The sequence below is a fragment of the Phasianus colchicus genome, chromosome 9 (assembly GCF_987193195.1).
Source record: "Phasianus colchicus chromosome 9, bPhaCol1.hap1.1, whole genome shotgun sequence".
Taxonomy (NCBI): Eukaryota; Metazoa; Chordata; class Aves; order Galliformes; family Phasianidae; genus Phasianus; species Phasianus colchicus.
This window is the reverse complement of record NC_143444.1, coordinates 7,656,193-7,675,414: the sequence shown is the minus strand read 5'-3', so window position 1 is coordinate 7,675,414 and position 19,222 is coordinate 7,656,193. Positions and strand designations below refer to the sequence as shown.

At 45.0% G+C, this 19,222-nt stretch overlaps 1 protein-coding gene across 1 annotated transcript in view; it reads right to left on the bottom strand.

Annotated features, from left to right (window-relative positions):
• XPR1 (xenotropic and polytropic retrovirus receptor 1) overlaps positions 1-19,222 on the bottom strand; it is a 79,586-nt gene that overhangs the window by 21,035 nt on the left and 39,329 nt on the right. The window contains exons 3-7 of the mRNA XM_031595616.2: positions 9,887-9,988; positions 6,568-6,791; positions 3,568-3,717; positions 3,090-3,173; positions 2,565-2,646 (exon numbers count right to left, since the gene is read on the bottom strand). Of these exons, the coding sequence (XP_031451476.1) occupies positions 2,565-2,646; positions 3,090-3,173; positions 3,568-3,717; positions 6,568-6,791; positions 9,887-9,988 (642 nt within the window). The remainder of the gene's footprint in view (positions 1-2,564; positions 2,647-3,089; positions 3,174-3,567; positions 3,718-6,567; positions 6,792-9,886; positions 9,989-19,222) is intronic.

The window sequence follows — 19,222 nt, the reverse complement described above, 5'->3', positions numbered from 1 at the left end:
ATGATAGCACAAGTCACGCCACAAATCAAACCTGCGCTCCGCTTCCTGGCTCTGGCTCTCAGATACTCAACCACAGCCTAGGAAAGCACGGCCTGCTTGTCATTCACCTGCATATTCTAGCAGCTGGAGGACCTTCTGCCTAATCTATCAGAGGATTTATGAGTATTCTGGGGAAAATTCTCTCTCCAGCTTGCGCAGTCAGGTCATTAGCAGCATCTCAAGACCCCCGTCTCACACCACGGGCTCAAGGGACAGCACTAAGCATAAATCGTCACCACACCCACTTACACATTCTGCTTTAACGGAGAGGAAATCTCACCAGACAGAGATACAAATATTTCAGCTGCCCACAAAACCAAGCAGCACAATTTACAGCATTTCCAACAACGCTGAACTGCGTCCGATCACTGAAGTAGGTACAGCCATAACGTAATACATATTCATAGCCAGCAGTATAGCTGCCAGCCGCACCCAAACAGAATATCCAACACAAGGCAGCAATATGGGAAAGTCTGTTCCTTGCTTTGTTCAGTCTTTGGGGTTTTGGAAATGGCCTCAAATAACGAGCAGCCCTATAAAGCAGTGGTCCATCCAACCGAGTCCCCTTGCAGAACACTGCACCTCCACTGCCTGATAGAGGTTTGATGAGAAGAGCACATACAATTGTCCTTATCCCCAGTTCTGGATCCACTGGGTATTCCTCATTCATAAGCATTTTAAAGGGAGAAAAGAACAGGCACTTTTCACAGAACTACAGACTATCAGTTTCAGGCAAATAGAGCCCAACCTTGGACAGAAATGAGAGGTGCACCGAAGAAGTTGAAAGAAAGGAGCCTTGAGCATGAAACTGCTAAAGCACGCATTTCAAATTTTTTATCTGAAATGTCTGCAGCTCCCAAACCCAGAGTAGCCCCAAAATACTGAATCAGACATGCAGGAGTTAGCACGCAGACCAGAACAGCTTGTTATTTGAGACAGGCTTATCCTGTGGTGAACACAGCTCAACACATTATAGCATGTGATGGGAACCCTCCCACTGCCCTGGGCAGCCTGCTCCAAGGTTTGGCCCTGGAGCACGTTGGTCTGGGGGGCCCTGGGCAGCCTGGTCTAATATTAAATGTGGAGGTTGGCAGCCCTACCTGCAGCAGGGGGGTCAGAGCTTCATGATCCTTGAGGTCCCTTCCAACCCAAGCCATTATATGGTTGGCCATATTCCCCATGAAGAAGTGCTTCCTGCTGTTCAATCTAAGCCCCAAACAGCACTGATACGGTTTACTACTGTGGCCACGGTGTAGTGTTGCTTCACAGGTTCTACACAAACAACTCTGAAATCCTATCTTAGCAAATCAGATCATAAAAACAATTTGGCAAAAGTAGCATAGAGGTTAGCAACGTAATGTCCAATTAAAAATAAATAACTTGCAGTTGGATGCAGCTTTTGCTCAATATGTGAAGTAACTCAGAGATACCAGATCATGTCTGCTGATACAAACATACCAATTATTTACACTAGTTTAGCAACATCTGCTTTAGAGGTATAATCATTCTTATGAATTCCTGCTCACAACCGTGTCTCTTTTTTGTTCTTAATACTGAGACAAAATGAGCATTACAGGCTTCAGTCCTATTTGCATCTTACAGACCAAACATGAAAGTTACACCAAGAAAAAAGGCTGATGAATAAAGAACAGCTCCTACACATTCATTGGAGCCTTCATACAGACGGGTCAACTTTCTAACTCTACTATACAAAAGGGAAGAGCAAACAGCTTCTAAAGCAGAGAAATTTTATCCCAGGAGATGTTCAGATCCAATTACAGAAACATCTGATTAAAAATTCTCTCAAATCAAAACACAGACACAGGCTTTCCCAAATGCAAGAGCTCATATGTTGATTTTCTGTTGCACTGCTTACGTAAGTTACACTACTGAAACCACACACACCACAGCAAGGCTGCTTGTGATCAAGCCCCATATCTGGACCTAGAACACCTGCCTTCCTTTTACTCCAGTGAGAGTTCAAACTTGGATGGATCAAAGTAGAATAAAACCAAGGCCACTGTCATGGTAAATAAATTCTTCCTGATATCTAGTCTGAACCTCCCCTGGCACAGCTTTGTGCCATTCTCATGCACTCCTAATGAAAATTAGGAAAGACACGGTATTCACATAGCTATACATACGTTCTATTCTCTGTTGTGAATCAGTGCTATGCAGAATTTAAGTTCTACAAACACCTTGCTCAAGGTGGAAGAGGAATGTGTGTTCACAGAACAAGCACCTTGTCTTTATACACGGATGTTGCACTTCCAGAATATTCTTTCAAAAGTAAGGAGGAAAGCAGGAGAAGAAAAATCACCATCTGTTCAAATCCAAAATCCACATAGGTAACACAAGAAGGACAAGATCTATTACTGAGCAGTGATAATTCACAACTGCGTGACCTGACCCAGGCTGATCTAACCCAGAAGGATGACCAGCTCAGCTGCAAGCCCCTGCTAAGAGACAAGAACACATCCACACCAGGGCATGGGAGCCAGCTGGGTCCTGCTGAACATACCCACCTGAAAGTATGACAGTCACGTTCAGTGCAACGAACAATCCACAGAAAAATCCAACCCTGAATGTAGTCCAGGCTGGTACAGGCTGTGAACAAAGCAATGGTGGAATTACGGGGGATTAAACAGGTTATCAGCAAAATCGGATCCATTCACAGAGTACATGTTAAATCAGAGATGCAGTCTCATCTCAGACTGCACTCTTCCTCCTTGAAGCACAGCACTGAAATTGTTGCATAACATTTTTACCTATCTTGATGCTGCACTGAAGCAGAGCTGGGGCCTCTCAGCAGCTTTTAAGCAGCATACATTATAATTAGCACAAATTTCTCTTTATTATTCACCTCATCTCTACATTATCATGCCTGCAATCCACAGGCTGTTTCCGTATCTTCTGGAACTAAAGCAGAATATGCGACTACCCTGCCTTCACAATTCATGGAGCATGCTCATATCCATTATATTCACTACTTTTGAATCTGATTTGGCAACTTGTCAAGTTGCTGAAGCTTAGCTCTATCAATTGTTTACCTGAGCTGCTCCCAAAGGTGGAACACGCAAACGTTTCATAGCCTTCTGTCTGTCCCCATCCTCTAACTCGTTGGTCACCACTTCCTAAAGAGATAAAGACACACATCACAGAAGTTCATTCTAACAGTAAGTACAGGATATTGCATTAAAACAAAAAGTAACAGTTGATTTCTAAGTTATATTTGATGTCTGGTTCAATGTTCTTCCAATACATGGTAACAAAGATAGGAAAAGCTTCCTATGATGTATCCAGTTATCATTACCTGGTAAGGTAATGACACAGTGTAAGTTTCTCAGAGTGAAAAGCTGCCAGCTAAAGACAAACTTACACAAATGTGTGCAAGCAGTGCCAGAAATCAGTGGCACATTAATTACTAGTTGCCTTAGTGGTGAACACAAACTACATCCAGATGCTACAGGAATCAGCAGTGAACAAGAAACCATTGCTTTCTAGCTGCAATAGGAGCAGCATCTTCACCTCTGTTTCAGAGATGAGCTGGTTGATCTTCTTGCAGGTGTAGAAGGGTGCCACCTCCACCTCGGCCACGCGCCACTCTGCCCCTCGTGTTGTCTCCAGGTTCTTGTCATGCTTCTTCAAGATCTTGCGGAAGCCAGTGAAGTTCAGGTTCTGCAGACGAGGGAAACAGTTACTGTCTTTGAACCCCAGCTTGGTTATTTGCCACTAGCAAGAAAAGGAATAGCCAACAGCCTTTGGACCTACTCAAAACTCATAAGCCTAACTTTTCTCCAACATGCTCTGCTTGCATAGGCACTGACTGCGTGCATCCCAGGTACTGCAGCTCAGCAACAGGTCTCTGCAAAAGCAGCAGCTGGAATGAGGTCTAAAAAACTGCCACAGAAAGAGCACGTTTTGGCTCAAATCCCCCAGGAGAAGGCACACAATAATCTTTCCAAGAGCTTTTTCCCCACTGGAAAGAACCAGGCTACCGATTTCTAGTTTCTCCAAACCTTCCAAGTTCTCAGAATAAGCACGTTATAGAAGGGAAATCCTCATACAACTGCAAATGAAATCCAGCCAAGTGCAGCCCCAGGACAGCACGTTCTTCCCCAGCACACTCCACCCCACAACTACAAAACCAGTCTACTAGGCTTGCAGACACAGGAGGTGAGATAAGCAGACGACACCACATTAAAGCAGGAAAGATAACGGTTTATTTCCAAGCTATGTGCTAAGCCCTGACCCAAGACTCTCCTAACACCCAGTAACAAAGACAGGCAAAGCTCAGCACACTGCATTAAGCAGCAATTGCTGTGACAGGATGCATCTGAAATACTGTACTTCATTGCACAGAAAATGCAACTCGAAAGGCTCTACGTCCCCTTCAGACAGCAGTGACACATGCAGGAGTCACTTCAAAACAAGCTTAGAAATTAGCTTGGAAAGAAAAACACAGAAAACAGCAGAATCCAATACCCTGGGGAGACACACCAACTACTCACCGAAATTATTTCCAATCTAATTACGCTGTGAGTGATTTAGTACCAGACCCCTGCCATATAGGTGGGGAAATGAGGCTAGGGAGATGGGAGCAGGAAGCCAATGCATTACTGATCTGCATTACTGCAGACAACAGACTTTAATTACTCTCCATTGGAAAAGCCAGTATTCTACCCCAGGGAAAGCAGATCACCGTTTTATAAATTTGAAATGAAAAAGATGCAACAAAATGCTGATTTGGGGCAGAGATGTTTTTTCACAGCCTGAACTGACACAACTCGATCCATGCACTATAGCAGGACTTACAACCCGACTCCGGTGTCCTCAGGGCACAGTGCATCCCTCCTGGTGCCACCTCACACAGCCCAGTGTCATGCACTCAGTCACACGTTCTGCTCGTCCTGCTATTCAAGATGCTTCACTTGGCACTGGGCTTTCTCCAGGCCTGACTTCCATTTCTGCTGGATACTAGTTGTATGTATTGAAGTCAGCTGACTAATGGCATGCTTTGCCATTAAAGGTGAAAAAACAGTGCAACTTGTGCAATAATATTATGCAACATCAAGTAGGACGAAGCAGCAGACTTGCAAATCTTTGCTCATATACCTAGTTAGGAAATGCACCAACGAGGAAAATGCACAGCACTCCAGTGAGACCGAATCAGCCTCAATTATTTGCCCCATGAGTGGAACTTATTAGTTAATTTCTCAAGGTTTGTTTGCTCTAAAACACAGTATTTTATATAATCTATGCAGCTTCGCTTTATTTCCTACATGAAGGAAGACATAACCTCAGCTATGCCATCCTCCCAGCAGGTCACCCTCTTATTTCTCTAAGGCTTTAAGCTACTGAATATTTCCTAATTCTTATATTCTAAGCTCAAAGGTGCTTAGAATCAACGTTATGGGATTTGGCTTTAGTATACGTATTCCTTGTCCTCAACTTCAAGACCAATTGGAACAGACTTTCTCATTCTCTTTGAAGATATGCCATAGAAGGAAGCCTCTGCTCCTTTTGGAGATGGAAAGCTATCAAATCCAGATGGGTTTTATGCAAATGTTTAACATACACACAGTGCTCCTGGACTTATGGTAGCACAAGACAAAAAGGTAAGTGTGCAGGATGCCTTTTTTACTGATGTAGAATAGGAAAGGATTTGTCAGAGGAATGACCTTTGTCACCTCCTATTGAGTAGGAGTACACAGTGGTACTCAAGTATTTCTTACAGCAAAAAGACTGCAGGCATTACTGGTAAGGACCTAAAGACAGATCTAGCAAATTTAAGTCAAAGACTCTATGTTAAACCATTCTTATTCAATGAGGTAAAACAAATAAACACAGTGAGCTTTTAAAAGCAGAGCAAGTTTCAGAAAAAAAAACAAAACAAAAACAAGATCTTAATAGTTTTAGAATTTTGGAACGAAATCACTGTCTGCAATATTTATCCCATCCCCTCATGCTACAAGTCCAACTACAACTACAGATTTGTTTCCTCATACTTCTTTCAAGGCAAATGAGCCTGCGTCCTACAGAATTACAAACATTTTTTTTTTTTAAGTGGATGTTTTCACAAGAAATTCTGATATAGCAAGGTCAGAGTCACTGCCATGGTAACACCAAGAGGAAACATTACGCTAGCATTTCAAGTTCCATTACAAACATTAGATAAAAGAGCTCCTTCCCCACCTTCTCAGCTCTAACCCTGCACAGAACAACATACCACCAAATTATGAGGCCCTGGAGTGACTGCGTGTTGTGACTGTGCCAAGAGTGCTGTGCTCAGAGAGCTCAGCAATGGGAGAGGATCTGAGATCCTTCTGCAGGTCAGCAACGTGCTTCCAGCTCAACACAACACTATTAGAAGTATGTTGCTGGCTGCTAGGCATTGGCCCTTTCTTTAACTTAAGCCAAGGTCCCTAAGGCTAAAATGATGTGGAAAATTGGCTTGAATGAGGCAAGTGAAAGCAACACAAGCACAAAGACGCAGAGCTTTCTCCAAGTGCTTCCCTCTGTGAGTACCTGATAGTTCTGCAGTAAGATGAGGCTGAGGTAGAGCTCGCTGAAGGCCAATTTCAGGTCTTTGATATTCCTATGCTGGACACGCTCCTCGTGGGACAGGTGGAAGACTGGCTTTCTGCGCCGTGGCAGCGTGGAAGCCCCACTGGCTTCTTTCTGTGCATCCAACGTTGACTGTAACTCCGTCCGAAGAGTAGTGAATCTGCGCTGAGCTTCTGCAAGCTTTTCTGTTGGTAGGGGAAGGAAAAAGGCAGGTGAGTGGGCACCAACTTGCCTATCAGTAAAGGAAAGCATGCTTTTACCCCAAACAATGTGCCTGTAGGTAAATGTCTCTGCATAGAATAACCTACCGCGTGGCCTTACCTACCAAGTGTTAAATTCAGCAGAAGATTTTTGAGGATCTGCACATCCACTACCGGCCACGTGCTTGCTACCACTTTATACGACAGCAAAGAAATCAAAGAAGAAACACATTTCGTGTGCATGGCTGGATTTTGGAGCTTGGAGAGCAGCGCAACCCCTCTGGCAAGCTCCCAGTGACAGATGCAGCTCCTGCTTTGATCAGCAGCTACGAGGCTGCTGGCATCTGTAGACAATCTGCAATCACCACTTACCCCTCCTTTCCCTCAGTTGCATTGCACCAGTTAGAAGCACTGTCTCATTAGTTAGCAAATAAAAGGGGCTGCCAACCTGAACTTATCTCGAAAACACAACAAAATGATAGCTAAGGACTATTTTCCAAACTTAAAGATAAGGATCAGGAAAAAAGCATCACACCAAGGAGCTGGTAAAATAACTCCCCAAGTTCCAGCTTGGAAGAACAGTCACTTACATGGCCATGGCTACGCTCAAGAACTGCTAACAGCCACAAGGCAACCCAGCAGCCCATAGCAGCTCACAGCAACCCTGCCCAGAGTGCATTCAGGGCAGGCTCTCTCAGACCTCCCTGCATTACGCTGGCTTAGATTATAACAAGAATCCTCTCTGGAGGGTCCCAGGCACAAACCAGAATTGACCACAAAGGAAACCTTAACACTTCAACGGGAGTTTCTCTGCTGGAACTATCAAAAAAACATTCCTATTTTTGTTTCTTTTCAATCGGGTATAAGTTTACACGAGAGAAGTCCAAATAATCACAAACTGTTTATCAAATCAAATCTATTTAATGGCAGGTTTCCTTCCTGCAGAGGCAGAATAATAGCCTGGGGAATTAAGACTGCGTTTGATGGAAGCCAACAGTCTCTGAGCACACAGCACAAGGCAGTGCTCAGAGCTGAGCCTTCAGGACAGGAAAAGGAGGGGAGGAGGAAACGAAACAGAGATTAGCAGAAGGATTAGCTTTCCTGCAAGCAGGCAATATTTATTGTCATAAAGACAAGTGTCTAACAAGCCATACAGTGAGCTCATAATAAATAGCAAGCAGCAGGTCATGATGCAAGCCACCACCTGCCTGGAGTTATAACAGAGCCCAGCATGGCACACTTCTGACGTGGACAAGACAAAGAACATTCCTTCACTGGTTGCTCTACGTAGCTTCCCGTTAACAGCACTAATAAGGGGTTTCCATACTATTCCAGTCACACTGCTCTCTTGCAAATAAAAGACTTATTTAAATCTTTTCACAAGAGATTTTCAAATTGCACATATTTGCTCCTATAACTTTTTGAAATGACAGCAAATTGAAAAAATCCTATTCTGTATTATTAATGTCATTCTATACAATGAGGGAAGGGGGGCGTGGATGTGGGTGCATATGTGCTAGCAGGTCTTCATTAGGGAAAATTATCATGTGCACTGTGCATATGAATTGAGAGAACTTCTTCCTCAGAGCCTAGCTTGTAGCACACAGGATCTCCTACTAGAGCAGCTGAAACAGCTCAGAAAGTGGCTCTGGGCAGCCTGGTCTGGTGGTTGCACAAAGCAGGGGGCTGGAACTAGATGATCATTGTGGTCCTTTTCAACCCAGGCCATTCTGTGATTCTATGAAAGTAAGACAAGTCTCTGAGCATAACAACAATGGTATTTTCTGATACAACAGTCAGGGTAAAACTCAAGTGAGAACTAGAGTTTAGGTAGGGACACATGAATTGCACATAGAAAAATGCTTACAGACTCAAGCATGCAACCCAGCTGGCCCAACAGTGTCCAGCTACAAACCTCCTCTTGCCTTGTCCTTCCTTGTACCCACCATGGCTCCGTCAAAACAGCTCCACAGAGCCAGGATAGCTGGCACATCCAGCCCAAGGGAGGTTTGCTTCCCTACAAGGAAGCTGAAGAGAGGCAAGCAGCAGTGCACACTTAGTGCATCTATTATGCTTTTAGCTATTCTTGTGTTCACCACCCAGACTCCGCCAGCAATAAAACAGCTAGCAGTAAAGTCATGCTAGGTGGTTATTAAAATACTTTGCACAATTCAACTTTGTTATCTGATCAAAAGAAAAAGAGAAGGCTACCACGAAGTGCTGCAAAAGCCTGTTTAATGCAAGATGCCAATAAATCAAGAACACGTTGAGAGAAAGTATGGCAGCAGTCAGTACCCCGTTGTACCCATATTTAAACTCTTTTCCAGTCGAAAACCCATTTCAAGCATTACCAAAAGAGGCAGAAAACCAGCTGAGATGTAATGGTGGGTGGAACTAGAGCACACCAGCACAAAGCCTTTTGTAGCAATATTACAGGGCAAATTTCCGATTATTCCGTTCTCAAGTTTATTTTCCAAGGGTGGGAACACAAACTTTCTCGGGGAAGACAAACAATAGGACTTTGAAATTTACACCATTATATTTTTAACCAAATTTACTTACCAGGCTTGTGTATACAGCCAGTGACAAACTGCCTCTGGCCGATCTACCCCAGAACACAGCAAAAGCTAGAATTAGTGCTTTAAAACCTGTTGGAAGTGTCAGGGTGGACAAGTGGACACACGCAGGCAAGATCACAGTAGATCCTTCTGCAAAAGCTCTGAAAACACCAACGGGGGAGCTCTGCATTTGCCTAAACACACACAGAAGACTGTCACCACGGATGAGGAAACGCGCCCTATATGTAAGCTGCCACTTAAATTTAAGAGCATCTTCAAAGTTCAGTAGGATGCTTATTACAAAGAAATGAAAGTGCCTGTCCTTCATTCTCATCCATTCAAAAACTATGGTTTGGTTCCACGCCTGTGATTAAACCAGAGCAGTCTCCCATATAAACCTGCCCTGTAATTACCTGATGGTAGACCTTTCGTGGACACTGTGGCTATTCTGAAAGCCTGGGAGCTTCAGACTCTTTTTATGTTGCTGCATTTTCCACAAATATACACAAATAAGCACCTTACCTGAATAGAAAATGTTGATTTTGGCAAGTTCTTTCTCACAGGTTTGGAAGAACTTCTCTTCAAACGTGGCAAAACATCTTTTTACCGTGTCTTCATCTGTGTCTATAAAACAAAACAGGAAAAAAATAAGTTGAAACAAAAGATATAAATGGTAGCCACGGAAATATTTCTTCAGGGGAAAACAATATCACCTTGTCACATGGAGAAAGAACAGTCAAGTCCAATGGGACCACGCACTTGACCACTGTAAAAGGAATTGCTCAAAGACTGGGAGGGAGAATCCCACAGAAGCAGTGTTGCCCATTGACCCGAGTTCCCATCATCGTTTCACACCCTCCACGTGCTCCTGCACATCTCACGTGCTTCATTCCTACATCCCAGCTTGTATGACTGCACCTGCAGGGCCACGGGGGTGAAGACAGCTGCCCAACATCTCACCAAAGCTAAAACATCACCCATGCTACAGTCAGGCATCGGTGGAAGGATAAACCATGCTCCATCCTCACGTGCTTGCCCAAGGCCATCTTGGTGGACTCACTGGCTTCAGCCACCATTCCCACCTTCTCATCACTATAACCTTCCTTCCCTTCACTACCTATTTCCTCCCTTTATAGACAGTTTAGAACGGTTTTTCAGCAAATCCTTCCAAACGCTTCAGCCCCGTTCCTTTTGCTGACACTATTTCTCTGCACAGCAGCCTCCTTCCACATAGAGCTTGGAGATTTGCACTTCCAAGATGACAATGCTCTGGTAATCCACAAAACCCAAGCCAAGCCATTGCTTTCTCCTGGAGCTCTATTATCAGCACAGCCATGGGCAGCACTGAACAACGCACCTTCGAGCCAGACTTTCAGACTTCAGCAAGAGCCAGGCTATAATAAAACAGCCACTTCAAAACCTCGCTTAAACCTCTCGTGGTTGTATAATCAGGAACCAAGGACAGAACAGCATCCTCAGCTCAACCTCTAAGCTTTCACATACAAACACAGCACCGGAGGATGGGAAACAGCTCTGCTTTGGGGATGGTCATTCCTAAGGGCAGAGTCACTGTGGTTGCCACACCATACCCTGCAGCCCTAGTGGTGAAGCCAATCCAGACTTGCCCTGATCCCACAGGTGTGGGTGGATGGAGCAAGAGAAATCAGTGCGTGGTACTTAATAGGCAGATTTTAGGCCAGCAGTTGCCTGAAGGTTTTTAAATGACTGTAATCAGAGAGTTTCAAAACAGAGCTGACTTAAGGAAGGGCCACGTATTTCTGCTCCTTCCAAGATGTCACCTCATAAGGTAACGGGAAGCTCAACGTGATGCAAGGCTAAACCAACACAGTGCCAAAGAAATACCCTATTTTCTACTTTACCAATCATTTTAGGAGACAATGAATGCATAGAGCTGTTTGACTACATCCCAAGTTAAGAGGAAAAAGGGCTCTAAGGCACTAATGAGCCACTACTGAAAGACCTTCCAAAAACCTTGAGATGGGGAATTCAGGTCTCTGTTTGGACCTCAAAACACTGCTGATTCAGAGAAAATCAAGGCTCCGTATAAACCATTCAATATCCTTACCCAAACACCTTCTTATAAAAGACATTTTGCAGACCACAGTGGATGCCAATTTAAAAAAAAAAAAAAAAATTAAAAAAAAAAATCAAGATTTTTCTGTGCAGAAAAGGTTTCCCTTTGGTAATGTTCCCACTGCAGTTCAGCAATTGAGCTGCAATAATAGACAAGTGCTGCCAAGGCTATTGCCTTTATTTGTTCTTCCCCCCAAGGCTAGGACAGGACAACGTTTTCTGCCATGAGAAAATCACAGTGCCAGAACTCAGCCTTGGATTCAGGAGCTCCATGACAACAGAAGCTGCTGTTAAAAGACATCGAGCTACCACTGCCAAGAAGGACCACTGGTAACCTTTCTTTTGTTCTATTTCTATAGCAATAATAAGTCTTTCACCCTAAAATCTGTGCTGCTGCCATGAGCAAGGCTGCCAAGAGAACCCGATCGATACGGCTGTTTCCTGCCATCACCTTCCTGCTGCAGAGGACGAGGCATTAAGCCCAAAAGCCTTTTGCCCTTCCTTGCAAAATCACATCACAAGCTGGAGCAATTGGGATGTATTCCCATCTCCATGCTTTCTGGCCTGCACAGAGCTCACCTAGAATAGAGCCTGAAGTTGAAAAACTGCCACGTGTTCCTACACTGCCCCACACACTCATTTCCCAGCACATGAGAAGCATCCATCCAAATCCTTGTGTTCTGCAGCTGCAGCACAGAAACAAGTGCTCGGCATACTGGGCTGCTTGCTTACTCACTTTCATGGGCTACTGGGCTGCCTGGATATGTTAACTGTTTGCTGTGCCCTGTTGTTGGCCTCTCGCTACCAAAAAGCCCTGTGCCTTGGGCTCAAACAGAACCACAACAACACAACGTGACCAGGCTCTGGGAAATCACCAGGCTTCCAGCTTAAAAGAAATTCTAAAAATAAAAAAATAAAAAAAAAGGTTAATTAATGAATCATAGAACAGCTTGGATTGGAAAGGACCCCAAGGATCACCAAATTCCAACCCTTCTGCCACAGGCAGAGCCACCAACCTTCAGATCTGGTACCAGACCAGGCTGCCCAGGGACCCAACCAACCTGGTCTTGAACACCCCCAGGGATGGGGCATCCACAGCCTCTCTGGCTGGAGAAATGCATCTGCTTCCAACCCCCACCAGCTCCTCCCCTCTGCTCAACCATCATTTTCTAACGTCCTTGACATCCCCAAGAGTTCCCCAACCTCTTGCACAGTACAACAAAGAGCTTTACAGCTAAAAGTCAAGCTGAACAGCTCGTAAATGCAAGAACAAAGATTACCTCTACATCCCTAATGAGTCATGCCCGTGTTTACTGGGGGATTTTTCCATGGCTAAGATACTTCCATGCACCAACTCCCTCCCCCTGTGCAGAAAGCCACACTCCTGTCAGCTGCACATGGTATCACTCATCCAGCTTCTAAGAAATTAATTACTCACCATGCATTTTCATGCCCAATCTTGTGGCAAATAAGCACAAGAACACTTTTAAGTGTTCAGAGCATAGATACAGAACCTTTTTTTCTTGCTATGGTAAGAGAGAGGAAGCAGACGCTGCTTCACTCATTTTGCATGGATAGAACATTTGCTTTCATGTTTCACCTTCACTTCTGAGAAACTGTACATTTGTGTGCAATGGTGCATCTCTCTCTTAGAAGAGTCCATCAACAAAAATGCGGCCTTGAAACAAAATATTATAAAAGCAGCATGCAAGAAGCTTCATACATAAGGTAACATTAAAAAAAAAAAAAAAAAAAAAAACCACCAAAAATAATAAAAATTTACAGTAGGCTGTATCTACCTTTCTAAACCATTCCAGATGTGCTGGTCAGTTTTCCGCTTAATGACTGCCTTAATAACCAAATCTAATTTGGCTTAAGTTATTTCTCTAATTCCAGAAAGAAAAAATGAACAGTCAGGTAGCAAACGAGGTTGTGCTGTCTGCACAGGCAGTTTTGTGAGCAGGTAGAGGAGGAGGAAGGAAGAGCTGCTGCAAACCACCAACATGATTTGTCTCAGGCTTTGGTTTGCCATGCAATGGTTCTACCATTAACCCAGAATGAATGGAATCCATTTCAGAACACCTTTGGAAATTACAATTTTCAGGTGGGTAAAAGCTCTGTTCCCTTATTTTTAGGTTGTATCACCGGAATTTGTATTCTTGTAGATGGTTTATTCAGCAGGGAAGCAAAAGCAGCATCCACAAAGTGCCTTCCAGCTAGTTAAATAACCGAGTGCCTATGACTCTATAAGCACAGCACCTAAATCAATGGTAATATCCTGGTAAGAAAATCAGGCGTAGAAAAGGCTGGCATCCTGAACATCACTGGGTTGTTTGACTTCTGCACGCTGCCCTTTCAGCTCCAGAAGTCTGTCCCCCTTGGTGACTGTGCCTACAAGTGACCGTGACACTCCAGTGCTACTATGGGGCTTACAGGACCTAGGTTAGGGGGTACCTCACATCTGAAGGACAGCAAGGCAGTAGCAGAAAAAAAATAAGAGAAATAACAAGCAATATTCCACAATCTGCCATAAAAAATAGAGTTAATGCAATAGGGCAGATCTAAACACCAAGAGACATCACAAAGGGATGGGACTTGCAATACCTGCCCTTCCCTGGTTAAGAACAACCTTTGAATTCTTTCTCTTTTCAAGGAGAAAAGTAAAGATTTATTAAACGCTTCAGAAAAGCTTTCTGGAAAGCTAAACTAGAAATATGCCAAACTTAAGATTGAAGAAGAGGGTCAAGAAGAACCATAGCTCCAGATGAAGTTTCACACCAACCATCACACGTTCAAGGACCAAAGAACAGAGAGCAGCAGGGTTGAGAAGCTTGCTCCATGCATACCAGGACCTGCCCAGACACACAGACCAGGTGTGCCCAGTTGAAGCAAGCAGCCAGCGATGCCAGCAGAGATACCAAAGATTGGTGGAAGGACCAGGATGGCAGCAGGCATGTCCCTGGCTAAACAACGTGCCCACACATTCCTCCAGCTGCCAACCTGCTGCCTGGAGACCTGGCTTTCCTTTAAATGAAGCAGCCCTGCAGCAACGATGGTTGCACAAAACTCACCTCACAGTTTGCACGTCTGTTGTTAAGTAACACAGAGCCTTGTGTTTTACCCAGCTACAAGAGCAGAAGAATGCCTTCCTCCTGGAAACTCATATGGGTAGGTGTAAAGGATGCTTCCCCAAGTTCCCAGCTTGGTCCTTAAGGAAAGCAAATATGAAAGACAAGCAGCAATAAAGATGCACAGCAGCACAGAACACCAAGACGAGAACTGATGACTTGAAATCAGGCGTTCCAAGTTCCAGTTGAAGTTTTTCCCTACATTCACCTCTTCCTTCAGTTCACGTGTTCCTTCAGCCTGGCAAAACTCAATGATTTCAGCAAGCCCTCTGCTACTCTGTGCTACAGCTCCCAGCTTTCTAGCCATGAGATGCTTAAGATGCACCTGCTCTACAAAGGGGTGGTGGAGGCTGCAATCCTATAGATTTGAGCTCAAATCAATGATGGGAGTAATTACCACAGGGACTGGCAGTGCAACACCAGGGGGAAATTAAAGGAAGCTCAAACACTCCAGTGCTGAATGTAGCAGAGATCTCCCACCCTAAAAGCCATAAATATTACTTCCCTGCCCCACCCCGTGAAGGAAGGTCATGCTTCGTGGCATAGCAAGAAAACCAAGAGGAAGTTTTCCCTTCTTCTTCAATGTGAATTTGTATCTATCAAGAGAGACACTGGCTCAATCTTGCCAATAATTTAATCAAGCAAAAAAGGTTGTTTGTCCAAGATAAAGCTCCATAATAAAATGACTGTTTATGCTTCTTTTATCGAGCCTCACGTTTTAATGGTCCTACTCCCAGACTTGTAGCAAGCAGCAGCAATTACCTTCTCATTACAGAGAGCTGACTGAAGCCTGGCTGCAGCTCAGCTGCTGAGCAGACACTGGGGAGGCCCACGTGGCTGCCTGGAGCTGAGCTCAGGTGCCCACACCTACAACAGCTCAGTCATTCAAACTTCCATCACTTGTAAGCATCTAGCTGCAGTTGCTAGAGATGAACCAGATGCAAGCTACAGCTTCCTCCTGCACGTTGCCAGCAGCGATGCAGAAAACCTTTAGGGAAATACTGAAATTAGGAGCATTCAAGCTTCTTAAAAACCCCGGGAGGAACAGGGTGATGCTGCCAGCAAGGCAGGACAGAATAGGATGGGACAGGATGGGGAAGGAGAAGCCCAGCACACCACATCCCAGGAAGACAGAACAGGGAACGGGCAGAAATGCAATGGGGCTAATGGATCGAAAGCCATGCTGCATAAATGGAGCTGATATCAGACCTCCCCCCACCACCCCAGAAAGCCATTGGCATCCTTGTAACAATTACAGAACAAACAAGGCTGGGAAAGTTAAGGACAGAAAGAAAATTGCTAAAAAGTGGCAGTAAGGAACAGGTGAACAAAGGAAGCACCAACATTAGTAAGGAAAACAGGGCTGCTTTCAAATCTCAGGCACACTGAAGCGTGTTTGCTGGGGATATCAAAGCCAGGGGGAGGGCAATGAGAAAGGGAAGATTAACAAAGCTGTGTCTGGGGAAAGACTTCAATTAATATTGAGAGCAACCAGAAAGAGAAAACTAACGATGCAGAACAAGCGACAGGCTCCCCTTACAGGGAAGCGGCCACGCAGCACAAAGACAAGCCTGCTATAAACACACCAGTGATGGCTTCATCCCCCCCCAGGGAGCAAACTATTCCAATTCATTTTTCTTTTCTTTTCTTCTTTTTTTTTTTTTTAAAAAAAAACCAGCTATTAAGAGCAAACAGTCAGCGAGAAGATAATAAGCAAGCAATTATCAGAAGAAGAAAAATGTGTTTCCACGGTATCTTGGAGAAATGGCACAGGGCTGGAGAGCAGCTCTGTGTTAGGGTGTATCAGGGGATTTTCACACTCAGCACTTGCGACAGATGCTGCTGACCCGTACAGAGCCCAGCTCTGCCCCAGCCACATGTACAGCCCCAGCCAAGCCCACCCTGCTGCTCGCTGGGACCTCACTCCAGCCCAGCAAACAGAAGCTCTCCGGTGCACACAAGCCTGGGGCAATTTCAGTTCAGGATTCAATAGCCTTGTTTGCTTGCCCGTGCCCTCGCTCGCCCCTTTGCTCAGCCCCAGTCCCCAGGCAGGAGCTACAGGAAGCTTGTCTCTGCCCAGAGCAGGCTGGAATCCTTTAAAAAAGGGTTGTTGGTTTTTTTTGTTTTGTTTTGTTTTTGTTTTTTTTACACCCCAAATGAGAAGAATGATTTAGAGGCATGTGATTCCCCCCCGACATTCTCCCAGGAGCAACACGCAGCACTGCTGGCACTTTGTAAATAACACAGCCAAAGGAAGCATTCAGTAATTTCTATTGCTAACAGAACAAAACCTGGCAGGACAGGAATACACAAACTGCAGAACTGCCAGCACCAGTGGGCTTTGCTTTCAGAAACAAACTGGAAGCGAGCATGCTGAGCAGGGGAAACAAAGGGCCCAGCTTCCTAACCACCTCTTGCTTGCATCTCCAAGAGCACTGCAATGCCTTGCAACCACTGCTGCATCCCTGCTCGGGAGCATGGCAAAAGCCTGAGTTACACTGCAGTGCACGTGGGCAGAATGATGTTTCCACTGACCCTGAATGGACAGCTGCCCAAAGAAGCCAGCTTCACCTTCAGGTTGTGCAACCTGGCAGCAGCCAACAGGGCTGAAGGATCAGGATAAGCAACCCAGCTTTACTGTGCACATCCCACACAAAAATTGGCATTAAAACACATGGGTGTGGTGCTGTTCTGTGTCAATGGTTGCACCAGCTTTTGAACACAGTGATGGAGTTACAGGAGCATCTCACGCACAAGGGACCAGCTGCCCTCATCAGTTACATTTCTCAACCTTACCCTACGTGCAGGTGCTCTCTCTGTCAAGGGTGAATGGGAGGAAGCATGCTTTGCTGTGAGAAACCTGCAAGCCTTTCAGACTTGGCTTTGGCAGGCAGCAGCCAACAAGGTACCACCCGCCCTGCAGCAGCGGCTGGTTTGAGACTTCACTACTTACAAAACTGCTTAAATTCAAGGTTGTTCCTTATTTAAAGTATGGATGTTGTGAACAAAATAGAGAGCCAAGCATGCAAAAGAGCAGCAAGAAAAAGCAGGGAGGAACACGGAGTCTCTCCTACCCATGATTTTGCCATGCTCCATGAAATCCCAGCTCGGAGATGCGCAGAGTCTGCCCTACTTCTCATGAAAGCAGAATCCAAAAACGTGATTCTCACCCCACTAGCTGTGCTTGAGCCTTGCAGGCAGCTGCTAGGACTGCAGAAAGGAGCACTGCTCCTGGCGGATGAGCAGCTGGAACACAGAGCTCCCTGCTGGGGAGCAGGAGGCTGCCACTGCCCCACGCCACAAACCCACCTGAGGGTTAAAAGCAAAGCTAAATTCAGAGGGGATTTTGGCAAAAGGCAACACTTCAAGGTGTTTGCAGGGAAACCAATCTGTTCCTTGAAAAAAAAAAGGAAACTGGGTATTACAAGGTTATTCTGCACTGTTAAATCTGTCAGCAATGCATCAGCACAAAGTTGTTGCCGTCCCGATTTTAAAATCCTGCAAGGATTTTAATGTAACCTTTAGGCAAACTAATCCATTACCTTAACTACAAATAGAGTGAGGATGGCCTTCAAGATGACAGCATTTTCTTCTCACTCAAGTTAAGCAGGGTTTTTTTGGCAAGTGTTTGGGAGGAGGGAACCAGCTCCTCGTCAGCAGGACAGCAGAAGGTGGGTTTAAAACGTCACTGCTGTGTCTCACAGAAAGGCATAAGAACTGTTTTGCCACATTCACACCACTATACACCAGCACCAAGCAGCTCCAATAGGTCCTGGGGCTTTATTTCAACCCCCAAGAAACACAGAGGCTGCCCCAGTTCATTCACTCAATTGATTCACCAACTGTTCTGAAACATGAATAAATATGTAAGCAGCTACTCTGCTCTAATTAGTGACATTCAGTGAGTCTAACCTGAGAGCCTGGACCTCCAGCCCCTGCTTTTTAGCTCTCAGTGCCTCCCCCCTGGGAACTGAATAGCAATCAGGTATGTAATGCAGGGAGGGTTGCTTCTGGCTTCCTATTTAAAGCAGAATATAGGGGGTGGGGCAGGGAGACAGGGCTGAAAAACAATTAAATCCTTAAAGGCGGGCAAATGGTCTATACATGCTTTGAAGGATTAAAGAAGGAAAAAAAAAGATTAGAAATTAGGGAAAAGGAATAAAGGAAAAATAAAAATGATGGCAATTGCAGAAAGCACGGAACAGATGATGCATTTCCTATGTGATAGCTTAAACAAGTCCCAGGGCACACCTCCCAAGTCCATCAAACAGCACATTTACATAAAATCATTAATTCATTACAGGCCTGAAAGAAAAGAGGGATGGGTCAGGAGGGACAGGATGCAATGAACGAAGCAAAACTGTACGCTTGGGACAGCAAGGAAAAGCTCTGTTTCTGTGCACACCGAGCTTCCCGAAGGCGAGAGGTACAAAACTAACCCCAAAGCAACGCCTCAGACTGAAAAACCTTAAGGGTCTGCCAAGACTAAAGCACCGTACACATACGATAGCCATCCTGCTTGCAACACAAGCTGCTGATGCTGCATTTGTTCCTGCGCTGACGAGAGCGCTTTGCTCCTGGTTCAGCTTACAGCACCCCGAATTAGCAACGTGGCCACTGCTGCTGGCTGAGCGTG